The sequence below is a fragment of the Glandiceps talaboti genome, chromosome 22, assembly GCF_964340395.1.
Source record: "Glandiceps talaboti chromosome 22, keGlaTala1.1, whole genome shotgun sequence".
Classification (NCBI taxonomy): domain Eukaryota; kingdom Metazoa; phylum Hemichordata; class Enteropneusta; family Spengelidae; genus Glandiceps; species Glandiceps talaboti.
The window spans coordinates 7,200,733-7,227,670 of record NC_135570.1 but is presented as its reverse complement, the minus strand read 5'-3'; the positions used below and the strand labels follow the sequence as shown (position 1 = coordinate 7,227,670).

Sequence of the window (26,938 nt, the reverse complement as noted above, 5' to 3'; positions counted from 1 at the left end):
AGAGGTCTATTCATTACAAATAACCATGGTATCTGTAGGATAACAGTTAGTCAAACAGAATAAATTATTCAATATCATATTTTTTGGGCATACCCCAAAAATATCACTGACCTCATGATCCTCGAGAAAACATGCATAAACTGTCAATGTTATAGAGACATCTTGTGCTCTTTTAAAGGCAAAAATTAACATAAAAGAGAGTTTTACGTGGCATTTAAATTTAGACATGGTTAGTGTTTCAAGTTGGTCCATGTCCCTTTAATGTATTTTATGGTCGAAATTACGCTTCAGATTTTGTTACTCCAACAGGCCCTGCGTTATCTAATCTCTCCTGATATTTAATCCAGGTATACCAAACACCACCTATCGTATTAATAACAATTCCAGTAATTATCATAACAGTAGGTTGAACCCCACCAAATGTTACCATGCCAATGACTGTTGTTATTACACCCTTAATAACACCGACCAAACTTGTAGTGAGCGCAGAATTTAAAGTTGTGCACAAAAATAATGAATAATTGAGAACACATCCCATGCTGATAACAACAAGGAACACAGCGATAAACATGGGATCTGTTATCTGCAGGAAAGCGATGGCTTTTGGAAGTTCAAAGGTGACTAATGTATGGGCTAGGAGTAATGGGATACAGTTAATACTATTGATGAAAAGGACTCCCAAGGCGGATATCTGTTTATCTATTCCCGTCTTCTGAATGTAGAGTAGATACAAAGCTTGTGATAATACACTAATACCGCCATAGATGTAGGCATACACGTTGAATTCAATGTCTCCCATTCCTGTCAAGAAATAAAAATTGAATCCTGTTAATTATGTACAAAAAAAACCCAAGTTTATCCTAGGGGGTCTAACCAGATCCTTGATCTTTAACCTAATCCTTACTGACTCATGTACACTTTTGTCGAATATTTGTATTTTGGTTCTTAACATATTTTATCATATTTACCTGAAAACAATTTTTTTTGCATCAAAATAATCAGCATAACAATGAGTAGTCAAAATTTGTTCGCCAAAATAAAGTGGCGCCAAAACATGAAAAAGTGAATTTTGTATGTAATACGTATATATACAAAATTGTATTTTGTATGTAATTCGTATACATACACTAAACAGAATACACTAAGAATCCTCCCCTGTATTACCAACTGTGATAGCAACGTACTGAGATCATTTTTAAATGCCATCAAAGACATGCATAGACATGTAACATTATATAACATCAGTCTTATCATTGCTTTATATACAGATTTGTTGTAAAGAACTAGAAAGTGAAAAAGCTTATTAACTCAGCTTATGTAATGTAAAGTTAACGATGTTACTTTGTAAATAGCATGCACTATTGTCAATCAGCCATTGCTAAACATGAAATTATTGAAACACATTCCATAGTTGAAAATATAAAACAGACATACAATCCCTACGTACAAATGTACATACCTTAATCGTGTTAGGTTCGAGACCAATAGTTTCAATGTACGATAAAAAACTAAATTCTTTTAGTTAGGCCTCAGACCCCCCCCCCCCCCACTTCTAACTAAATTGGCCAAAATTGAAAATGTTTCAGACAGCACAATCAATTTCAAATCAGTATGTAGTAGTATGTAGTGCTATGAATGCAGCGTCAGTATGTAGTAATATGTAGTGCTATGAATACAAAGCCAGTATGTAGTAGTATGTAGTACTATGAATACAAAGCCAGTATGTAGTGAGGGAAAAAATTGTTTTTTTCGTTGACACATTACTTATTTTAGTGCCATGCATTTACTATAGCAAAAATTCTTCCATTTCTCAATTTGATGACTTTTAGAAATATTTGTAGTTAGGGATTCATTTAAAGTAAAATTGTTTTGTAGAATGAGAACTAAAATGACTCAACAACCACCCCCCCCCCCCTCCAGTAAAAAAAGTAGTTTTTTATCCTACACTGAACTACTGACCTCGCCCTGTATGTAAATTAGATATCATGCATATGAACTCAGATAATTAAACATTAATCATACCCAGGAAAATGGTAACATATTGGAATATGATGATTTGGGATATATGGTTTTTACAATATTCTCTAGTTTGTCTACTACAAGATGAAAGACAGATCGCTTACTACAGTATGATAGGCAGAAATTAATATTTTTATAAAATGATAATAACAGATTATCCCATGAGATATTGCATAACAGTAATATCTATCTTTCGTTGAAAATAATTTATAATAATTTAAAAAAAAAAAAGAGTTTAAAATACAAACCTGCAATTACACATCCTATAGTTATTAGAGACACCGAGGAAACTATGGCAACAGATGGAGGACCTTTCTTGAGGATAAATGGCGCTATGAAGAGATTGACCAAGGGAACACATCGTTTGATGACGTTGTACATTGGGATATTTATGTCACTTAGTGCAGTCAACGCGAACACTGAATGAAAAGCATAACACACCGATGGGATAAGAAGGTCTTTACCGAGTGCTAGCGTATACCCTGGAACATTAACCATGCCACGTCGTCGTAGTACCTCCAATAACGCTGCTGTGAATATCATTTGAGAGAGCATAATAAAATTGGGGTAGTGAAAGTCGTACGTGGTAACGACTAGTTTGTTGATAAAGGCCATGGACCCTGAACACACACCGTAAAACAACGCTGCAGACACACTCATTTTTGCTGAGTAGTTAACGTAGACTTCGCAAGAAAGTCTTCAATCTAACGACTGACTTGGTGACGCTCGGAATCCGGAAGTTGAATAGATTTACTATTTTACGTGGACGACGATTCGTGGCAGAACAGCAGCGATAGGTCGACAAAGCACACAGGGTCGTTATCTCCTCCTTCACTATGACTAGATTTCTGCTTTACTGCAGCTGGTGCATGGCAAATCTTTACTAACAAATATATTCACGCAACATGTGTGCCAGGATTAGTACGGACGACCCGTGATTTCAACGTGGCGGCCATATTCAAAATAACCCGGAAGCTTTCGATGGAAACTAGAGAGGAGTTACATGATTGGTAGATTTGTTTCGTAATATTATTTGCATAAAAACAAAGGTGTTGAGTTGGTCCTGTCGTGTGTGTCGAAGTTCGAGCCGCCAAAAGTGTGCTCGACAATTCCAAAATCGCATGAATTCCTGCAAATCTCCAATGTCACATTAACAGGTAAGCTTACACAATATTTTACCCAAATTCACTCTCATTTGTTCTCTTGGTCACCAGCTCTTTGGAGTCAGACGAATCCTACATACAGTCCACATGGCATTTGAAGTACTTTCGTCAACAGCGCCCTCAATCAACGACTTAGACATTCTTCGTGTGGTAATAATTTCTACAAAAAGTTGGTATTTGACCAGTTGTTGATATCAGAAACTGTGTTCATTGAAAATACAGAGAGTTTGTAGTCATAGAGGAAAGTATTCCAACATCATATTTAGATATTGACACTCAGCTGGTCTGTTTTGGTCCCACGAATTATGTGAATCAGTGCTGTTGGAAACCGTACCTCACAATATGTATTGAATGGCATGGTTTATATTATTGTAAAGTACTCTTTGATTTTAACTTCTAGTGACATTCTTCACTTCGTTAGGGTGAGTTTGAGATGGTGATTACTTAGTGTGTAATGCCTGTGTAGGTCGTGTAGTAATACAAGTACTATAGTGCATGTAAATAAGCAGCACCATTTGTGTAACGAACACGGAGTAAGGAAGTCGTCGCCAACATTTCATTTAGAGTGCCAACTAAAAGGCCCACGAGGTAGTATAACTTGTTTTTTATAACATAGAAATCATTTTGCTTGATAATTAGCCAGTAGAGTGTTTATAAATACGAAATACCGATCTGTATCCATGGGAACATGTCGGTGCCATACTGAATCATACCAACTCATCACATATATTGCATCATAACATAAGGAACTCGCGTTAGGACTGTAAATCCACTGTTAGTAAAATCCTGTCTGTTGTGTTACTTTAAATAGACAATGAATCGGTATACAATTGCAAGTCAATCTCGTGTAAAATGTACAGGAACTGTAATGCTAGTTAGATGTCAGTGTTGGTATCGCACCATGTCCAGTGTCTAGCTAGCCATGTGTATTCCATGAGTTTATGCAGTGTTTATTCTGAAGTATTCTATTTAATTGTGATGTTCGAAGATCTCATGTATTAGTTTTCTTGTTTATTTGGCCAGATCTTTAGGTGTGCATGTACAACTGGGTGTGTACATAGAACATGTTAATATAGAGTACACAAGTTAGTAAATAAAGAATGTGCCATCAGTAAAAAACGTGTAAACTGTTCTCCCAAGTTATTGAAATTAGTTGGTACCTGTACATCTAGTCTAGTTCCTATACAGTATTGTTACCATTTACACCTCCACTCACAGTATAGTCAAAGTCATTACTCTAGAAGTCCTGAGATGCATGAGATGCAATTTAAAATTCATCCACAGCCACCCACACAGTCATTAACATCAAGTCATTGTTAATCAATCACAAATTCTAACCAATAACCACAGACAAGTAAGAATCTTCTTACTTGACTGTGCAATAACACAGTCCCTCATAAAATGAATGTTGATTATGTAATGTCCAAATATGGTATATTTGTCAGGTCAGGATGCTACTTATACACTGTTTATGTCACTATAACAGTTGTGGTTCACCGATTGGATGAACAACTTTTTGTGCTGATTTGACCAGACGAGGTTTAATTAGAAACCACGTTGGCACCCAGACTACTGTACATTGTAAATCCACTATGATATTCTTTTTGACAAATTATTGTGCAGCACAGGAGTTGTACACCTCAAGTCGATCAAATCTGTGTTTTCAAGCATCATAGCATAGCTAAATTTACTTTCTTTACACAAACGATTTGTAGCTTTTTATATCGATAAATTGACACACAAAATAACAACTTGATTTAATTTTCACTGAAACACATTTATTCAGAAATTATTTCAGAATAAGTATATATTTAAAATCACCAATACTATACTATGCACAAGCTAAGTTAAACAAAAAATATGGAATTTATATTGTGGTTGTTTTACATCATGACAATGCACATCTTTGTCATGACAACACATACTTATGTCACTGGTTCTGCTGTGTTTGAAATATGAGTTAAAATGTTCAAAATTGCCATTACTTTCACCAATTTGTCTGTGATATTACTGACACTGGTATAATTATGTTATTCTCCAATATTTTAGGGAAAGAAATATGAAAGCTTGCATAAGATACAAAGGTGTTTGATGCCTGGGTGATTTTTTAACCCGAAGTGAATGGAGGATCAACTTTCTTGCATAAAACATGGCAATAACAACATTTTTAGTGATTATAATGGTTTTATTTCGTGATTTTTAATGTTAGTTAATGATAGAGGGCACCCTCTCAGTGAGCTAAAGCCTAAACAGTAACAACATGCACAGTCTCTATTTGTGATGGCAATAAAACCCTATGGCGCAAAGTATATCGAGCATCAAGTCGCTTTCTATGAAGGTTTCCATGTGTTGATCCTTTTCTGTGACGGTTTCCACGGGTTGGTCCTTTTCTAAGATGGTTTCCCCGGATTGTTCCTTTTCTAAGATGGTTTCCACAATGATGTCTTCAGTAGCAGTGCAAGCACCAATAGCATCACACATTGTGTCCGGATTCAATATCATATTATCAATCAGCATCACTATCATTGGGAAATTCTCATCGAGTTCTTTGTGGCACTGAGAATGAATTATGTAGATACAAACCATTGTAAATGACTGAAGTTAAAGGGAGTCGTTTTCATAACACTTGGCACAGCAATTTGGAATTACAGGGACTTGCATTACGTTTCCGTGTTTCATATGAACAGTTTTATGGCCTTTTTACATGTACCTGAAATTCCATAGGAACTTGAAATTAGCTTGTAAATGTGAGCTATAAAACTTATTAGCAAACCATGAAATATATCCAAGTCTATAGTTCCAATATGCTCTGCCAAGTGTTTTTTAATCCAATTCATTCATTCATTTACTTTTGTAACAAGTTCTGTTTGTAAATGCTTGTCTGTCGCTGGTTGTAAAAAGTGCAAGAAACTGTTTCAGTTTACCACTGTCCATAAGATATTCTCTGTCAAAACAATCTTTGAAGAAATCAGTGAAAAATCTTTTTGTCACATATGTTTACCAACAGTAAAAATCAAATGAAACGATTGAAAGACACAAATATGTTTGGGCAGACATCTCCTTTAAGGATAGTGGATTTTACCCCTTGTATGAACCGATAACATAAAATCTGCCCTACTTACTCCCTCAACTCCCCATGTACCAGACTTTTCGACTAAGTGTTCTTACCTGTTCTCCGTAAGGAGCCGGTATCCTATCACACAAACCTTCAAGCATTTTCTGGATTTTGTCCTGTTTGATGAAAATAGTGTAAATGGGTTACTAGTAAATAACTGTAACATGACAACAACCCCACCCCCACCCCATTTTAATATATACACAGGTCGCCTTTTACCTCAGAGAGTATCAACAGCCCATTTCAAGTTACTGTTAACCGGATCTTTTTCATACAACCATGCAGAAACCAATAAGAAACTCTTCAGAATACTCTTCACTACTAAGATAGCAAGATCGCAGTGAAATGTTTGCATATGATGTCATCCATTTACTAAAAATTGTGACTCAGGTGAATAATTTAGACATTTCATCATACCTTATTGGCATCAAAGAGTTCCTTTAATTCCACTGCCATCTCTTTACACATTTCACAGAAGATACCATCATCTCCCTGGAATAAAAGAATAGAGATTGAAATGAATAATCATAATATTGGCAATAGGTCATTCCAGATTGCACACAGGAAATAGTGTCGGTTACCCAGACTCTCACCACTGGGGGCTCTGCCTACAAGACCTCCCCAAACGAGAGTCTGGGAAAACCATGTTCCAACTCACCTGTGACAGAAGTAGCTGCTGGAGCAGAGCATCATGGGGACAGACAGACAGACAGATAGAGAGCTTTCTTAATATGCCATCATTTTGAATACATATGTCACTGTGAACTACATTGATTTATCAGATTTAATAGAGTTAAATAACAAGGACTAGAATCACTATACCATGTTGTCCTTGAGTGCAATTTTGTATTTCAGTTCATCTTTCATCTCTTTCTTCACGGGAAGGGCATCTGCAACTGAAAAGAAAAAGTTAAAAGTTAATCAACCTGTGAGGAATGTTGTTGCCATATTGTTTATGATGTGTGTGTGTGTGTGTGTGTGTGTGTGTGTGTGTGTGTGTGTGTGTGTGTGTGTGTGTGTGTGTGTGTGTGGCAGACAGACAGAAAGTAGGTGGTACATGTTGATTTTTATCTATAAAATTCAAATCATTTTGATGTCTTACTTTTGAACCAAGCACTCTTGCAATATCCAATTTTCTGGCACACAGCATCTGGTTTCATACCCTCGTTGATAATCAGGTCGATAACAGTATCAGCATATTCATTCACCAGGGCTTCACACTGACAATGTATGAAATAAAGATATAAAATGTATACATAACAAGTGTTTATTATGAAAAGGACATGGGATATGAAACAATAGGGAACTTGCAATCCAGACTGAGCATGCTCAGACGCAAAGGACTATGGGATTATCTGTGGTTATCGTAATACCTAATCTGGAGCTACTGATAAAATTAACCTCCCACATTTGTCAGGGTAACTATGAATTGATTATTTGTGGTTACAAACAATGTATCACGATTGTTTACAAAACTAATTGATTAGTATTTATAATCACATTTCCCATGATGCAACATTCAACATGGTGGGTTTGCTAGTTCCTATTAATTCACTCGTGGGAATATTCGAAGCTGTCACAAATAAAGAAGTCTACATATCCTGATTGATTTGACGATAGCGTGTTAACATCAGGTTGTGCTGTCATGGACTATAGAGAACGATGTGCTAACTTCAACGATATATCAGAAATTATCAAAATTTAGGTTAAGTGATCATACTTTAGAAATAGAATTAAGGTAGAAGGAGATCCCCAAGTTTTGATGACGAAGTATAGATATATCCCGTAACAAAGTTCCCAACAAAATGACTGACAACAGAAATTTGTCGTTTTGCAATTTTGCACATTCAACGTCAGTACAGTCAGAATTAAGACGTAGGTGTCGGTTGACATAACATTATCTAGTAATGAAATGAATTCAGTACGTACGATAATATATTTCATAAAATTCTACTTTTTTAGTTCTCCGCATGCGCCTAGTATATAATGGGAGTGGTCAAGGCGCTCCCTGAATAAACTTGATAGACCCGTTGCCGGTACCAAGATGCACTGCGCGTCTCTTCATACAATATACCATGTATTGTGTACGCGCTGGGGTGGTTGTCACCTCACCGTACCCTGTGTTCACACGTAAAACCCTCTCTGTCATTGATGGCGTTTAGTCTTTGTTCTATAAAATCACTTGTAATCAAAGAGGTCAACCTGTCTTTCCATCATTTCCTTTTGAAAATGTTATTTCAAACGTAATATAGACAAAACAAGACTAAATGTAACAACATAAACGACGTGCTCTGGCGCAATGCATCTTGGAACCGGAAAATCGTTATTATAGAAAACCAAAACAACAATGAAACAAAATATTATTCAACAAAAAAACACACATTCTCGCAAACCAGCGCATATTTTTTTCCGCTGACATAATGAAATCCTTTTTGCGGTGCATCTCGAACGTTACCCTAAAGAGGGTATGGATTTTACGACGACGTAAAAACAAAGAACACTTTGAAATGACAGAAGATTGTGTCCCAGTTGTTTGCAAGAGTACATTTTGCCGAAATTGTCAAAGTCTACATTTACGGCGAAACATACCCTGCCAACAACTGAAACATCTGACATGCTGCCGTAGCTAAAATGCTGTTGTCAAAGTCTACGTACTCCGCTTTGTTGTCATGGCAACATATCACTCATCAACTAAAAGAACTGATGTGAAAATATCGTATTTTTTATAGTGAAACATGACCTGAGTTTTTTTTTTCATATGAGCACATTTATCACTCAATGGCCCCAAACAACAAACAAAGATGAACTATGACCCTCACTATAAGATCAAAGGTAAAATCATAGGGGCGCGTAATATTACAACGTTTTCACTTGAATACATTTCCCCTACCTTTATGGAAAGAACAGAAAAGTTGTCTTATAGTATAGAGCGTATATTGATACATTTGTAGTACCAGGATTCGTATGATATTGTCCTTCGGAAAATAAAAATCCAAGCAATAATACGTATCCCCATGGGTAAAATCGTTCAACTCATAAACCTGAAGTAGTGGAGGCAGACTTCACCCTCCTTACCTTATCTCTGTACGATCCTTCAGGTAGATATGTACAAGTCTCTGTAAGATATTGTTTGATCTCATCCTCGGTCTTTTTCTCTGTGGCCCATCGTTCAACCTCGTTCACGAGCCACTCACAGATGTAACAGGGGGTGTCAGACTTTAGAAAAAAAAGTAAGAACGAAATTGATAAATCTCAGAGTCTTATCATGTAAGCTTGACTTACATCTCGATAGAAAATAGTGGTCTACGCGTAAGCTTACATGAAACATTTAGCATTATGGTCAAACCCGGGGGTCAGTCAGACCGGTTATATACCAGTCACGTACACTAATCAAGGTCCCGGAATCGTTCAAACGGTGTTTGCACGGTGTCAATACCATTTGAGCATTGGAGAGTATTTAGCTATTAACCACTGCAACGGACTTATAACGTAAGGAATCACTCTATTAAAATCTATAATCTGAGATATCATATCGAGTGAGTAATTCGTCACGTCGTTTATACATTCGCAAATAAACATATTTTAAATTTAAAAGGGTGATTTCAATAGCCTTGCGGTTCAATGTATCGCACGCTTCCCCAACACAAGTACAGATTCGTTAGAACAAAGTTTACTTTTATACGGCCTTCAAACATTCGTGAACGCACCGAGTCTTGTAGATTTTCAATGACATCCTGAACAAGCAGCCTTGGTGCGGACTCGACAGCGTCGTCGGATCTCCTTGATGATGGGAGAGTTTCTTTCATGAAAAATGGATCATATTGGAACATCGTTTCGTCATCATAGCAGATTCCCATGGCGGGGCAGAAAGTGGAGAGATCCTGTGAACAGTAAAAGAGGCCGTCATAAATAGAAGAATACAGATCATTGCAGCTTATCGAATGTCGCAAACATAGAAATTACGTCACATGTTATAATGACACTATCGTAAGCCCAAAAATATAAATTTTACGACACTGTCGTAAGTATACAAGTTGCGACACTGTCATACGCATACAATTTACGACACTGTCGTAAGCATACAAGTTGCGACATTGTCGTAAGTATACAATTTACGACAGTCGTAAGTATACAATTTACGATATTGTCGTAAGTATACAATTTACGACACTGTCGTAAGTATACAATTTACGACACTGTCGTAAGTATACAATTTACGACATTGTCGTAAGTATACACATATGACATAAATATACAATATGCGACACGACAAAATCATAGAAATTAGATACTGGTAAGCATGCAATTTACGACGCTATCGTTAAGTACATAAGTACAGAAGTATATTAACACTTTCGCAAATGCAAAACCGACACGACAGTGCGGTAAGTATGTGAACTATGGGAATGTATATCCATGCTGACATCAGATGCAAGCATCAAAATATTGGCGCTCACGTGTCTGCATCTAGTTGCAGTACTTCAAATGGTTTATTTCATTCAGACTAGATGTAGTAAGATTTTGTAGATTGAGCAGTTTCTTTATTGGTTGTATCAAACACAGCCAGTGAACGGTAACCCGCAACGCGCTGTAAATGCGGTTGTCAACATGATGTAAGATACGTTCACGTACAGTAGCACTACCACATCAGAGGACAGAGAAATATCCATTTGTTTAATATTTTCATAATTTGAACACAGACTTTGGAGAATCACACTTACGGATTTTTCTTTGATCATTTCAATCATAGCATCCATGTATAAGTAGACGAAATTAGTACACTTTTCTCTCAGATTTCCCTTCATCATGTCACACACACCCAATGCGTTGGTGAAAATCTCGTACATGGGGGTTCCATCTCCCTTAGTCTTGATGGTGGCGTCCACGATAGTGTCACACATCATACAATCGACAGCTGAGAAGGGGACAATTATACGATATGACTTGATGAGTGAACTATAATGATCGTTACCCTGAAACAGAAGTTCGTCTGACCGGACAAAACACCATGGACATTGCAACATGTCATCGTTTGACTCGACAAAAAGTAACTACAATAATTATTACTGTATAATAATAACACATTGGAAAAATTAAACCGAATATTTCTGTATCGCGACTATATATTACGGATGTACACCAAACATAAAATAAGTCGTGTTTTGAGATAATATGGTTTTTCAGTTTGTCGGCTTTGAACTAGCTTAATCACAATGAGAGGTTACATTCTCGATTCTTCTCGTAGAATCACACGTTCTCTCGTTGCCGCAAAAGAGACTGGTAATTTTTACGACGATTAGAGGAAAATACCACTGTTAAGGTTGCACTAAAATAGTATGTACTGTACGAGGTGAAGTTTCTAGTCCTTGAGGCAAAGCGTTGACACAAACAGACCAACTATACATTGACATGCAGACTGATTGATGACTTTTTTGAAGTCATCAATCAATGATATCGGCCAAGGATATTCATAGCGTACAATCCATCACCAATCATCGACAATCCACTCTCACTAATTCTACAATTCAAGTGGCACAAAAACTTTGTAGTTTTAAAGTTTCTAATTCATTACCGATCGTGAATTCTGACTAGAATCTCGTCAATTTTGAAGCTGGTGGTCCACGGGACTAGTGGTGGTGGTGGTGGTGGTGGTGGTGGTGGTGGTGCAGTCTGGATTTACGACGGTGTTTGAAACCTACTATTATACCACCGACGCAATACTCACCTGTTTTAATTTGACCATTTTGTAAAATTTCAAATATTTCACAAGTTTTGGTTACTTATTATTACGAAAGAAAAATTAAATACAGATAAAACATGATGTTAAATTCTTACTAGAATCATCGCCGAATTCGCTGACAATTTCCATGGTAGTGATCATATCTGCCCAAAAAGATTTCAGATCGACAACAGCCTTCGTCTCAGGTTGGTAATCCTCTTTCCAAATCTCATTGTCCAGTTTTTTAATCTCGTCTTCCACACGGACAAGTTTTTCACGGCACAGTCCGAGTGTGAAACAGAACGTTTCGGGGTCCTACAACAAAGCAATTTTTAGCGGGCATCAGATATATAATCGACTCTGAAAACTTTACTGTGATTTTGTCTGTGACTATACTTGTTTGTAAGAAATTCTCCACGAAATGGGATGAATGGCATCAACAATTCCCTATTTCATTAAAAACAAAAATAAGATTTCACAAGCTCTAGGACATATATCATGTAATAGAGATAGAAGCGCGACAATGAAAAAATCGGTTTTTGACAAATTTAATGTATCATTCATGAGATGGTTAAATTCAGGAGTAGGATCTGGCTAAACAGTCTTCGTTCAATTTGGGACATGGTTAAAGTTAGACAAATACTAAATAATGTGATCAGTAAAATTGCAGTAACCTATCTTTACCAAAATAGCAAATGACTCCAGACACACTTAAATGTTAGTTCTCAAAGTCATAACTGTTCAAGAGTGTCCAAGAACTTTTAGGTCAGGGCCATCATAATGCACACACACACACACACACACACACACACACACACACACACACACACACACACACACACACACAGGGTAAGTGTGCAAATTTTTCAGATCTAGGGAAACTTGTTCGACCTTGAGTGTGGTAACGTTTTCAATACTTACCAAAGCTTCTCTGAGAAAAGCGAAAATCTTGTCGACATATCGGTCGAGGAATTCTCTGCATTTCTCTGTACGGTTTGCACCTGGTAGTAAGCCACATGCTGAATCAAGAGCCTGGCGAACAGTGTCCTGCAGAAAGCAAAACACATGGTTAGGGAGTATTTTTGTCAACCTTCAGCATTGCTTGCTCTTTCAGCAATAAAATTGCATATTACAGGGAATGCTTTTTTTTACGGCACTCCCGACATGGTTAGCTTCCCGTCGAAAAAATGGCAGTTCCGTATTTGTGAATCAACAGGTGGTTTCGACTTTTCCGTCACACCCAACCCGTGAAAATATGAACTGAAAGACAACACGTTCATACGCAAAAGAATCCCAAGGTTTATCTTTCTTCAGCCAATCAGGAGTCGTCTTTCACAGTTCTAACACCATGCCAAACCTATGTAGCCTCGTTCACAAGCGATGGAAAACACGAGACTCTTACCTCGGTCATGTTACTGGTGGCCTCATCATAAACTAGTTGAGTCACCTGTAGGCATGTATCACATATAAAACTATTGTATGCCGGTGAACCTTTGGCGGGAATCACTGGTCCAGCAGATGCTAAATAAACGAAGAACAAATAGTTTGATTTACATGACTACATCGACCAACGAGTTGAACAGATAGAAATGACCAAAACTTAGGGGAGTGGTGTATTATCTTAATATATACGCAGCCCACCTAAACTGTTCTAAAATATCAACAACTGCTGGTTTTCAGTTTGATCGCCACATCTCTCGACATGTACCCCTAGAATTTACACAACAAGGCCGATGAAATTTTAGTATAAACCAGCCCAGAGACGTCGTTTGAATTTAACAACTATGTTAGATGCCATTATCGGACCGTACAATAAATATTAACGCATACATGTCGACCCAATGTTCTGCTGATTTTCTTGTCTGAGATTACATGTATAACTATATACATAGAATTTAGACTGTGTTCGAATTCATTTGCGCGTACCTTTGTGTATAAAACTTTCGTATGATACGTCCGCCTACCGATGGGCAGTCTGATCAGCGTGATCTGTCGTTATGTCTCAAACTTTGGACAGTATCTTCCACCGCTATCGTCGATTAGAAATGACAGAATCGCGAGCCTGGCGGAGGAGTAACCATCGTCAACTAGTCTGTTGTGCATCTCGATGCGTAGATGGACTCCTATGCATGTTCAGACTTTGAAAACAGTGGGAGTCCTACAATAGGTATTTGCCCAGGATCGAGTCCTTGCTAGCAGTGAAATTCACGACTGTTCAAGTCTGGTGACAATCCCTTCATCTCACCGGCCTTTCCATGGCGATTTTGGGTATGCGATAAAACGTTTTAGCTACGGAAAGTGTAGCCGCAGTATGAAAAGCAGAATCCGTTATATACATGTTATGCAGCATCGAACATGCTTTCCTCGTAGTAGCACATCAGACACAAACATATACCAAAACAAGGCATATACGAATTATGTTCGAACCGGTTTGAATTTATCAGTAACCAAATACAGCCGGTCAAACTCTTCAAGATGTGAGACAGCTTTTAGTTCAACTATTCTTTGTAAGTTTTATTTAAAGGTGAAATAAACAAGAAGTCCTTGGACCTTGTTCGTGCTTTTCTGACTCATCGACAAACAAAATTGTCTGGCCAATAAGAAACCGTTCTTGCTCTCTGTGTACGCAAGATAACCGCTGGCCAAACACACCACATTCCATCTGTGGACTGGCAGAAAGCCATATATTGTCTTGTAATTAGTATGTATTCTCTATTCGGCAATCATTTTGTCAAGATCAAGTCCAAATGTCAATCAACAATGACGTACGATATGTTAATGTGTCCCAAAATGCATTGCGGGTGAAAGTTGAAACGTGTCCGATGACCATGCTAAGTATAGTGCATTGTGATACGACTACCACATGGGATGGTTTTGAATTCTGTTGTTCACTTACAAAACAATATCAATTTTATTAATAAGTTCAAATCACCCCTTCAACTTCATATGGTCTTTATGTGTCTATATGTCTACCACGTTCGATTTTTTCCATGCACATATTTGACTGTAATGTATATATACATTCTTGTTAATTTTGACTAGTTCCAAACTTGATTGATTGATTGATTGATTGATTGATTGATTGAGTGAGTGAGTGAGTGAGTGAGTGAGTGAGTGAGTGAGTGAGTGAGTGAGTGCGTGCGTGCGTGCGTGCGTGCGTGCGTGCGTGCGTGCGTGAGTGAGTGAGTGAGTGAGTGAGTGAGTGAGTGAGTGAGTGAGTGAGTGAGTGAGTGAGTGAGTGAGTGAGTGAGTGTGAGTGAGAGGACGCCATAACTCTGTTTACTGATAGAATACTACATATGATAAAGCTCGAGTACTAGTGACGACTATTACTGTTACATTATAACTTCCACAGATATACACAAAGTGATAAAAGCGTCGTCTGACCCAACATCAGAGGCACAGGCTGTTGTTTTTGTATCAGTTGTAGTGTTGTTTTTACCTCATTTTGTCATTGCCTGAAATATTGTTTTAACTCACTTCATCCAAGCAAACCTACCGGTGTTTTTTCGTGGGTTGTATAGTCTAGAGGCTATCCTTAGCTTCGAACCTCTTGTCACATCTAGTTCAATGAGGTAAAGTTTCGAATTCAAATGAAGCCATCCCCACAGTCACATCAGGACACTAATAATATTTTGTTCACTTCATTCTAACAGTTGGGAGTATAAAGTTACTCATTTTTTGTTTGATTCACAATTACTCATTGAGCTAGACGGAGTGAAGAGATCTCTTGAGATTCGATGCTACAGATAGCCTCTAGACTAAATGAAATAGTGATTGTCACAATAATAATTGTTCTTTACATAATAACAAAGTCCTGTGACTAGATTCAATCGAGGTCATATTTATGATGTTCGATAGTCACTTATGCCTACAATAGGATTAAAATTATTTATTATTTACAGAGATTAGTTTAGAACAATATTGAATCAAGGTTGTGTACAAAGGTTTCTTTACTGAGGAGCATATTTATTTGAATTAAAAAGAAAAGAAAAAATAGATAAACTGTATTCATATTTCTGTAAATCTAAAGTGCCACAGTCCGCATGCGCAATGATGTGCGAGGTCCAATTTTTGGCGAAAAGTATTGTGTACATACATACTTGTTTTGAGTGCGGCAAAATCAGAGTTGGTAATACGTGATTGAGGTGCTCGAGTATGTGTAAAAAGAGAATTGGTGATCACTCAGACTTCGGGTTTTTTAGACAGATGGTACCCTTAAATTTATGTCATAATGTGAAATTTAAATTAAAATTAAAATTCATATGAAAGTTTCACAAATTGCTGGACATGATTTGATATGATTAAGTTGGAATAATGAAGAGTTATGACTTGTCCACTTACTGAAGCATGGTTACTCACATATGACATGTTTTATTGGTAACAAATAAATGTGAACAACACAAAGTATTTTACAACTTATTTACAGACATGGCAGTCAGACAACACAAGAATCGAAATGAGAAGGTACAAGTCAAATGTAGAGTGGTTCGACGAGAGGTTGTACCAGGGCCAAGTGTAACGATTACTACGTGACGAAATCGGCGGTTGGATGAATGTTAATCAAGGAACATTCACTGGTACGTTGCAGGGAGAGAGAGAGGGAGAGAGAGAGAGAGAGAGAGAGAGAGAGAGAGAGAGAGAGAGAGAGAGAGAGAGAGAGAGAGAGAGAGAGAGAGAGAGAGAGAGAGAGAGGCAGGCAGGCAGGCAGACAGACAGACAGAGCTTGAGCTTGTACGGTGCTTGTGTGTAGAAGAAACGTGACGATAGTTCATGGCGAGGCGATGGTACAGAATAGTTTTTTCTTCATTATTTTATCGTCTAAAGACAGTTACACACGTATGTGAACCATTTTGTTACTAGCTAATATTTACGTACATTGTATACACAAGTATTTTCTTCCTGTACAGTGATGAGAGTAAAAAAAAGCTTCATGTACACCATGTGTTGCTTTTTAATAAAACAAGAAACAAAAGAACATCGCAACCCAGTGGATAACACTTTAACTGTAACTAATTGGATGGAAGGGTTAACGAACTATCAGGATTGGCAGCGTTTCACGTTGTCCCTGTTCTGCATATTTCCCGTCTGTATTCAATTTCTGTGGTCTATTTCAAGTTGTTCATTACATTTATTCAATTTCGAAATCTGATTTTTTCGCCCCTGTATGGGGAATACCATAGCGCTTTTTTTTCAAAATTGCATTTATAAATATTAATTTACATAACCTTCGACTTTTGTACGTATTTACTGATGCAATTCTATTTTCAATCCTTATGTAGGTTTTCCATTCGTCATGTTTATTAGCAATTGTATGGTTGGCATGGCAACATTTCATAAAACAACAGGGTATTAACACAATTTAGAGATATATAAACGGTGTAAACAACAATGAAATGATACGATCTTGGATTTTGGACAAGATAGTGTCAAATTGAGAACTGAGGAGATACGATTTTGGATTTTGGACAAGATAGTGTCAAATTGAGAACTGAGGAGATACGATTTTGGATTTTGGACAAGATAGTGTCAAATTGAGAACTGAGGAGATACGGTCTTGGATTTTGGACAAGATAGTGTCAAATTGAGAACTGAGGAGATACGATTTTGGATTTTGGACAAAATGGTGTTAAGTCGAGAAACACGTGGGATGCACATGTCAGGTGGTTGCTCTACACGGGTTAAACGGTTATCAGGGTCCATTTCCGAAAGATCTTGACACACGTCAAAATTCCTTTAAATCCCCCTTTTAATATCATCGATCTCACCCCTAGACTGAGTTCAGAGCAATGTGCACACGTGATAAATCTGTGTTCTTGTTGATGATTTATGGTAAGGTCATCGCGAGGTCATTTGAGTTTAAAAAGTTCGTTGACCTTGGACGTCACCACGAGTAGGAGGTTAATTTGATCGATGTGTCTGTCATGTCTAGTCTGTGCAATGGTGAATTGAACTTAATAGACGCATATGATTGGAGAACCGTGTAAACTTCACATGGTACAGGTTCATTCGGAGGCCACAAAAGGAACACAATTACATACACGAGAAAGAATGTTCATGGACTTTGAGATCTGGGTTCATAGTTACTAATGAAATGTTTTGATCCTATTGAGTAGACATTTCATTCCTATCATGTTTACATATTTAGAGATTGGCCTGTGGACGGGACCACACCGATATCATTATCACCTCAGAAAGTATTAAATCGTCGAACAAAGCACGATTCAGCCGTTGTGTGCCAAAGACTATCATATTGGACGTAGGTATGTGTATACAAGTAGTTTTAAATGCCACTGCGCATGTCAGTGTTTTATAGCTTCATTTATCTTCAATTAAAAAATTCGGAAAAATATTTCGGTGGAGGGGGGGGGGGCGAGATTCCGCACTAAGTATCCCAGTAATGAATGATGAAGAGAAAAAGTTGAATGTCCTTCTTTTCAAGTAGCTTTGGAAAAGAAACAGAATATACTGGAATTATTTGAAAATAAACTTTTTGTTATAAACCTGTAGAAATCAGGTGCCATGGTAGTCTGGATGACCAGACTGTGGCTAATTCTAACCACAAGGTATAAAATAGTAACGATACTGTATAGGAACTAGACTAGTGCCATGATGTAAAACTGTCTGTTTGGTTACACAATGACGTCATTTTCGCAAGCCAGAGCAAGTAGACGCAACAGTATGGTAGATGATGGAATGTAGATTAACGTTGCCGTAAAAGAGACTAGTATTTTTTACGACAATGAAGGAACACTACGTCGCAATCTTAGTTGTTTGAATATATTGATATTGCTATCACTGTACGAATACCAATATGTTGCTACGTATAATAAAAACATTTATTGTATGCGGTGAACGGTTTTTACTTGTATATTTTGTATATAATTTGTATTAAAAATATGTTGCGGGTAAATAGATATGTCCTCAATAATTTCATTTTTGCATACAAAGGACACAGCTATCAAATCGAGATTAGGTATTCCTATTTTTGGCTTCGCACCAAAAACGAATTTAGTCTCAAATTTAAAACAACTTTTTAAATTCAAAATGGCGGCCATGTTGTGAACTCCAAATGAGATGGGTGTTTTCGTGAACACAATATGGATGATGAGTTCAACTCTACGAATCTTTGTAAGGCATCGCCGAATCTTTCAAAAAGAAAAGACACAGAAATCTCTTGGGTATAATTGTAAAAATGTAATCCATTACAATGTGTTCTGGATCCTTTCCAAAGGCTTTTTGCACACAGTTTGACACACATCTGTTGTTAAAAACAACAACTTTGACACACAGTTTGACGCACAGACACTCGAGAGCTGTGATGTGTTTCATCATTGAATAAATTATAGATAATTTCGATATATGGCGGATAATAATTACTGAAAGAGATTGAATAATTTGGGTTTAGAATTCATCCAGTACATCAATAAATCCCTCCATTATGAAATCGTCATGGTGACGATTGTCTGTGGTTTTAACATCCGGTATCACGTGATAAAAATTGGGGAGGGGAGGGGGAATAAAACGAACAGACGGTTTTGTTTTAACTGTCATTCATAACTATCTCTAGTTATCTTCCAATCGTATGTCACAATGTGTTGATGTACAACACATTGTTAGAAAACCTGCCATGATATAAAGATGACATGTAACAAAAGGAAAAAAAACTAGAGATATTATGCTGTTTTCATCACCAAGGAAGATTTACAATTCAAAACGGATCGTACCTTATTTATGAAAGTGGATAATTTGAAGGTTTTTTGGTTTGGTTTAAAGTGTATTTTTTACAAGACTCAGTTTAACATTCGATATGTCTCAGCACCTCCGGTTTGTACGATCGAGCGACCGTTTTGGTTTTGGATTTTGAAGACATGACATCGACATACGTTTTGATCACGTGGTACACGTCTACATTTTTTTGGATGATTATCGATCAATTTTGCTGTCAAACAATGTTGTCTGGGGTTATCGACCTTTCACCTGTTCTTATCTATCTCGATTGTTATCTAGATCCTCCGTAGTCGCCAACACCCTGTGACCACCGAGCGATCACCCGTTATCTTCAAAACCGATGAAATTCATTGAAACACATCTTTTTTAACTGCATCAATATACACCTCTCCCCTAAAATCGAAATAAACTAAAGGACGTGATAACTCAATAGTTCAAATACAGGTATATATCGTGTATTAAGAACAAAACAGTTGAACGAAACAATTAGTATTGCGGCGCTGGTTTTTTGGATAAAATTCGTGAGATGACAATCAAAAATAAGGTGTTCAATATTACCGTTTTATGACTACAAAGATTCACAAACGGACAGTCAAAAAAGTTCTGCTGTGACGAAATCGGGAAGAATGACATTGCTATATTGATAGGCAGATGTTGAACGTCATATCTTAGTTTTAAAAAAATATTTTTTTGCTGAGAAAGGAGGGTGGTCGATAATATAGTAGAGAATTGAGCTTGTTCGAGAATCGAGATTGTTCGATAGTAATATCAAAAAATCTTACCCAGACCAAGGCAAATTACCGCTAACAGAGAAAGGCGAAGATACATGTTGCTCGATAGGCTGGTGTCGAGATATGTGTACATTGACCTAGATAACAACACTCTATCTTAGACAATACTTATAAACAAATTTTATCATTCCGAGTCCAAGTCAGCTGACATACACGACCCCTCAACCTTTCCGTTTATTAACCCATCAGAAACAATACTTTTATGAATTAAGAGCCCCTAGTACTGTAGAAAATCTCATATTTGATATGGTTGTTGATCCGATTTTGCAGCTTAAGTAACAGTTCCTGGGATGTCAACACTTATTTTGTTTTTTTAACGTTTCATCGCAACAGCGCCACCAACTGTTTGAATGCTCCTTCGACATACTCAGTCCGTGTCCATACCAATTGCATGGTCGCACTACCCCAATATGTTCAATTTTTCAGAGCGAGTTTTTCGTGGGAGGGCAACAAAAATGTGAATCTTTCGAAGAAGGGTTTTTGTCTATGGGGGAGAAACAAATGCTACGTCCCAGGAGAACATCTTTTCATTTGGAGATGGTGACGGGAGGGGTGGGAGTTGTGAACTTTACTGTCGAATTGGTGGGAAATGTGGAAATGTGTTGGTCTTGTGGTGGGCAGTGAGTTTTTTTTTTTTTTTTTTTTTTTTTTTTTAAAGTAATGATAATAATGACCTTTATCATCTTAAATGAAGAGAACATAATCATAGGTAAATGAGTGACTCTGTTAAGACCAAGCTATCTACCTAGGGGCCCGTACAATGCAAAATAATAAATTATTAGTACAACATAAGACAAATATACAGTCAATGACGTCACGAATACACAATATAAATAAAATACAAATGTACAACAGATAGCACTGTAATTATCGACCATAATCTGACCACAATCTTGCATACCCCAATATATCCCTGGAGCTGACCACAGACTTTTCTCCTTTCAGTGATTGGTTCAAAGACTAAATTTTACTGAAAACTTTCAAAGCCAAGGCAGATCTAACCCTTGTAAAAAAATTTTCGCTATTGCGTACTGTAAAGTGAACAACATAGTCGTTATATACTTGCTGACTTTGTGAGGATGTGGTGGGAGTTGGGGTATGCTATATTGGGTGGTGTAACTTTATGGACACACTCCAATGGAAGTATATCACGGAGCTCAGCAACTACGTGGTCAGATCAAGGGTACCAAAGTAGTATCTTTATTGTTTGGGGTAGGGATGTGTGGTATATGGATAATGCAACCTAACAGTGATGCCTAGAGTTAGGGTTAGGGTTATGTTTAGGGTCATGCACTTTATGGTCAGATCGACAAGCTTAGGGTATAGTGATAGTGAGACATTGTTGTGGGTGGGGGGGATTGGGGTAGTGCAAGTTTATCGTCAGATCTAGGGGTATATTCGGACAGTGCAAAGTTCAAATAATGTCAATATACTGGGGGGGGGGGGGTCAAGAAAGTCAACTGTGTATGTAAGCCTGCAGGACAAAGACTTGATACAACCTTCAAGTTTCTTTTGTCTTCAAGACGGCGCCTTTGCAGCAAATATTTTGCTAACTGATAATAAGAATTGGGTAACTTGCAGTGATTGGTTCAATATTTTCCTTTCAAACCATGGACGGAATAAAACCGACAGTCGAAATCACTTCTGTCACGTCAAAAGGTAGAAACAATATTTGCAAAGTTCTATGGTTTCTTTCTTATGCTAGCCACTTTGTAATTTGTTTATTTTTGTTCCGTCGTTGTAATTGAATTGTAGAGCACAATAAGACCACCCTACAGACAATTGTTACTTCTTTTTATTCTGACAAAATAAACATTTGTTTCCATCAGACAATTGTATCATACAATTTATTCCCGGAGCACACTCTTTGCATGCTTTGGTAGTATTCTCCTTTGGAATGAAAACATACCTGGAGACTTTGTATTGGGTCACATTCTCTAGATCAATATTAGGGTAGACTTTTCAAAGTTTGGGGTCACGCCAAAATGCAGAAAACGTTAAAATAATTAAACACTGTGAGTGCGTCTACTGGCGAGCGACAGTTATTTTGATAATGTAGGCGGCGCTTTTGACGTAGGTTTTCCTTTTGTGACACTCAATGTTTGTACAATAAAATCAGTGTTTTCCATTATGTTACCATTCAATGGTGGTTGCAAAGCGAATGGGGGAAAGTTTAAAACCAATGGAAGAGTCGGTTTGTTATTGGGATTGCCCTTACCTCCCGGAAGTGATACGGGACACGCTCTGATTACATATTTAGATGAACACCTGTTAATAAAACATTATTTATGTAAAGAAAACAAAGGAGTTTGACGATATTGGTTTTATGGGCTCAAAGTGAGCCGACAGGCTTGCCTTCAGGGGAGAGTATCAACTGCAGGGGTAGTCAGAGAAAAATGGTGCGAAAGAGACAACAATAAGCATGTGGGAATGATGGAAGGGGAGAATGACAGAGAAATGCACTATTTGAAAAGGAAAGTGGATAACAGAGAGAGAGGGTGGTAGGAGAGACAAACAGACATAGACAGACAGACAAATACCGAGAGAGGGAGAAAAGAGACAAGCTATACACACAAAGACTTACACAGGGGGAGAGGCGAGATAGATGGACATACATAGAGAGACGGGTGGGACGACAGTGAAGGGGGGGGGGGGGTTAATGGCAGTGGTGAGAAAAGTCAAGAAAGTAACGGAGAGAAACCGAGTCCGACAAATGACAAGAAACAAAGAAAATTATGTCACATAAAAAATACAAAGAAAGGATGGAATCGCACACTGTAGTAGCGGATCACGCTTCGATTCATCAAATCAATACGTTTGAATTGGTTATCACACAAGTTATTGACAAAACAGTTCGTTAAATGTCGTTTCATCTTACAATGGAGTGACTGAACAGTAGCAAATAATGAACGGGGCAAAGAAAAGAGGAGGAAGGCAGTGAAGAGAGTCAAACAGAGGGAAGGAGGGGGAGATGGAGAGGAGACAGACAGAGCGAGGGGAAGGGAGAGGTTTAACGGCAATGGCAAGGGTGAGAAACGACAAGAAAATAACGAGAGACAGACTGAGCAAAACAAACAAAATTATGTGACACAAAGGAATAGAACGAAAGAATGAAGTTGCACACTGGAGTCGTGATCACGCTTCGATTCTTCAAATCCGTACGTTTGAATTGGTTATCACACAAGTTATTGACAAAACAGTTCGTATAATGGTCTTTTCATCATACAATGAGTGACTGCACAGTAGCAAATAATGGATGAGGCAAAGAAAAGAGGAAGGCAGAGAAGAGAGTCACACACAGAGGAGAGGGAGGGGAGATGGAGAGGAGGCAGCCAGAGACTCAGACAGAGAGGGATGGGAGAGGGGTTTTAACGTCAATGGCAAGGGTGAGAAACGACAAGAAAATAACGACAGACAGGATATGAGCCAAACAAACAAAATTATACGCGACACAAAGAAATAGAAGGAAAGAATGAAGCTATACACTGAAGTCGTGATCACGCTTCGATTCTCCAAATCTGTACGTTTGAATCGGTTATCACACAAGTTATTGACATAACCGTTTGTTCAGTGGTCCTTTCATCTTGTAATACCATGGAGTGACTGGATAGTAGCAAATTAACACAGAAATGTTACAGTATACGCATTTAAATGAAAATAAACAAAGCTTACGATGGTGGAGGAACTGCCTGGAGCATGAACACTCTCAATGGGACACAACGGGAGATGTTTAAAACGGACGGTATAATCAATTTAGGCAAAAGCAAGACAGGCTGCATTTAAACAATATCACCAAACAGGCATTATTTGGCTATAGTTTGCGTTTATTTTTTGTACATCTCAACGTATTTGTTTTATCGGAATCAACGAAAACAAGATACTGTGAGTCCAGTCTGTGGTAATGAAAAGATATGCATGCATATAATTCAGAAACCATACTCTACCCAATGTGGTTGTATCTGCTACATTTTGCTTATTTTTAAAGCATAAAGTTATTGTACCAATCGAGTGCATAGCAGCTTACATCGATCACATTGAAGGAATTGTCATTTAAAGATTAAATTTCTCGGCCATATAAAGTTAAAAGCAGTTGAATAACCATGAATCCCAACGCTACTGACAGTGTTTTAAAAATATTTTTATTTTGAAAGACTTCAAACACACCTGTATATGGTCACCCTTTGGCCAATCAGGTTTGAGGATGTGTTCACGAATTAGCATATCATTCTGAGCAACAGACCCGTGATTGGCCAATCCATGTTAACCATATGGCACTTTAAATTAGGAATACGTGTTTCCATTAATTTTGCCATGAGCTTTGATTTGGATTAGAGGACATGGCGTTGGCCCTTTACGTTGAGGGGCGTTTGATCTAGTTTGGCTTCTCCACGATTTCAGGAACAGGCTGGTGAGTAAAATTGAATTCCTGTGACCTCTACATTTTTACGTTGCCTTCTAAAAATGTTGTTTTCATCCATAAGACTTGTCTGTGTGCCCCAAAATCATGGGCCTACACTGACTACTGGATTATCACTATTGCCACGCTGTAAGTCTGGTTGTTAGGCGTGGTCTGTACTCATTACACGTTCTACATTTGATTAACAATTAGTGCAGTTAGATAGAATGTGCCAAGTGTGGTACGTTTTTTTTCAAAATATGTCTCGTACTCGAATTTTGTCAGATAGGATGTTCGAATTCTCTTCATTTATTAACTTCTCAAATCACCAAAGCGTACAAACATTATCAGCAAGTTAGGGATACCATTTATCACAATTTTGACTCTGCTGTTTGGATGTATAGCTAGCAATATCGTATGATTGTCAAGTGACCCTAACTTTGGTGTTAAAGTTATATTTTCGTCCTGCAAAAATACCTCGAATTTAATCAACATTTATTCTTTGTGGCTGATGTAAACAAGGTGTAGGCATTGAACTTACTTTTTAATTAACAATTATACAGTTTGAGAATAATTGCAGCTTTGTTTTTTGTTTTTGTTTTTATTGTACCTAGATTCCTAAAGTCAGTTTTTCAGTGCAAACCTTAGAAGATATAAGAAGGTCAACAATGAAAAATGAACTAGTATTAAGCTTATGTAACTTTGAATTGACAAGCCCCCGCCCCCCACCCCCGTAAGTAACTGACAAACAAGAGTCGTCCAAACTACTAGTATTCATAACAAGAACTTAGCTTTCGTGTGTCAGGAAGTAAATTTAACCTGAAAGTATTGTTAAAGAAGTCTGAATACGCTGACTAGAAAATTACAAAAATAAACGCAATTATTATCCGGTAAAAGAAATATTGCTGTTCGGATTTTCGTGTATTTTATGTAAAAGTTCAAGTTCAAAAATACGCTACACCAGTAACTTTACAGAGAAAGATTCGGTAAAAAAATACAATAAAATATCCCATTTGACAAAATTGGAACAGAATAATTGAATACATGGAAACTGTACGTACGAACAGGACGAAGTTGGGGTTATCTTAGTTCATAACCAATAACGGATGTCAAGATGCACAGCACATGGAAAAAACGTGCAAGACATTCGCTTCAAAATTAGGCCACCTTGGCCTGCAGCAAACAGACGGGAGGTCTGTCGATCTCTGATCGGACAACGACATATTCTTTGAAATGAAGAGAACAGGATAGAGCGATCAGTCCGCTTAGGTTAATAGTATACACGTGGAAAGTCTCACTATATACTGACTGCCACTCCTCTACGATATCAATACCAACTTCAAATTCTCTGGTGTATTGAACCACGTGTATTCACTTAACGATTAAGAGTCATTATTATCCAGAAAAGTGAATTCTTTATTTATTACTCCGGGGCAATATATGTTATCAGGACCACTGTGCTGGCACAGACTAGTCTTCTAATTCATATTTGAAGTGGACATTCTCGTTTAAATGTAGTGTTGACTACTTTCTCTCTCCCGCCCTCTCTCCCTCCCAGTTCCCCTCTGTGTGTCGTTGTCTCTCTATCTCGTTGCTTGTCTCTCCTCTTTCATCCTCCATCCTCCTTCTCTCTCTATCACACTCACTCACTCACTCACTCACTCACTCACTCACTCACTCACACTCTCTCACTCTCGTACTTAAAATAAAATCATGAGCTGATCTTGTATAGTGCACGACGAATTATTAAGCATAGTCGCAAACATGCAATAACGAATGGATTATTACTATTGCACAATTGGCAAACCGTATCACCGGTAGGTATGTAGGCCATCGTGCCATCATGAAGCATTGGTCGATGGGATATCAGAAGGTCAAAGGTCATTTAACTATTATATACCAATACGTGACTGCCAGAAGCATTTTCTTAATGAGATCATTATAGTACGGTAGTGACACAAATATTGTAATTTGTCTTCCGCTGCTTACGTCATAGCCACGATT

At 37.6% G+C, this 26,938-nt stretch overlaps 2 protein-coding genes across 2 annotated transcripts; both read right to left on the bottom strand.

Moving 5' to 3' along the window:
- Positions 1–219: 219 nt before the first annotated feature.
- Positions 220–2,760, bottom strand: LOC144452494 (uncharacterized). The gene is made up of 2 exons (XM_078143594.1): positions 2,268–2,760; positions 220–801 (listed from the first exon to the last, which is right to left on the bottom strand). The coding sequence occupies exons 1-2, from the start codon at positions 2,677–2,679 to the stop codon at positions 281–283; spliced, it is 933 nt and encodes a 310-aa protein (XP_077999720.1). The 5' UTR covers positions 2,680–2,760; the 3' UTR covers positions 220–280.
- Positions 2,761–5,004: 2,244 nt separating this feature from the next.
- On the bottom strand, positions 5,005–20,620 carry LOC144452211 (prosaposin-like). The gene is made up of 12 exons (XM_078143261.1): positions 20,530–20,620; positions 13,419–13,537; positions 12,938–13,063; positions 12,133–12,331; positions 11,019–11,212; positions 10,005–10,178; positions 9,373–9,513; positions 7,400–7,517; positions 7,120–7,193; positions 6,715–6,789; positions 6,351–6,413; positions 5,005–5,738 (listed from the first exon to the last, which is right to left on the bottom strand). Exons 1-12 carry the CDS (start codon positions 20,609–20,611, stop codon positions 5,454–5,456), a joined length of 1,650 nt encoding a protein of 549 aa, XP_077999387.1. The 5' UTR covers positions 20,612–20,620; the 3' UTR covers positions 5,005–5,453.
- Positions 20,621–26,938: the final 6,318 nt, after the last annotated feature.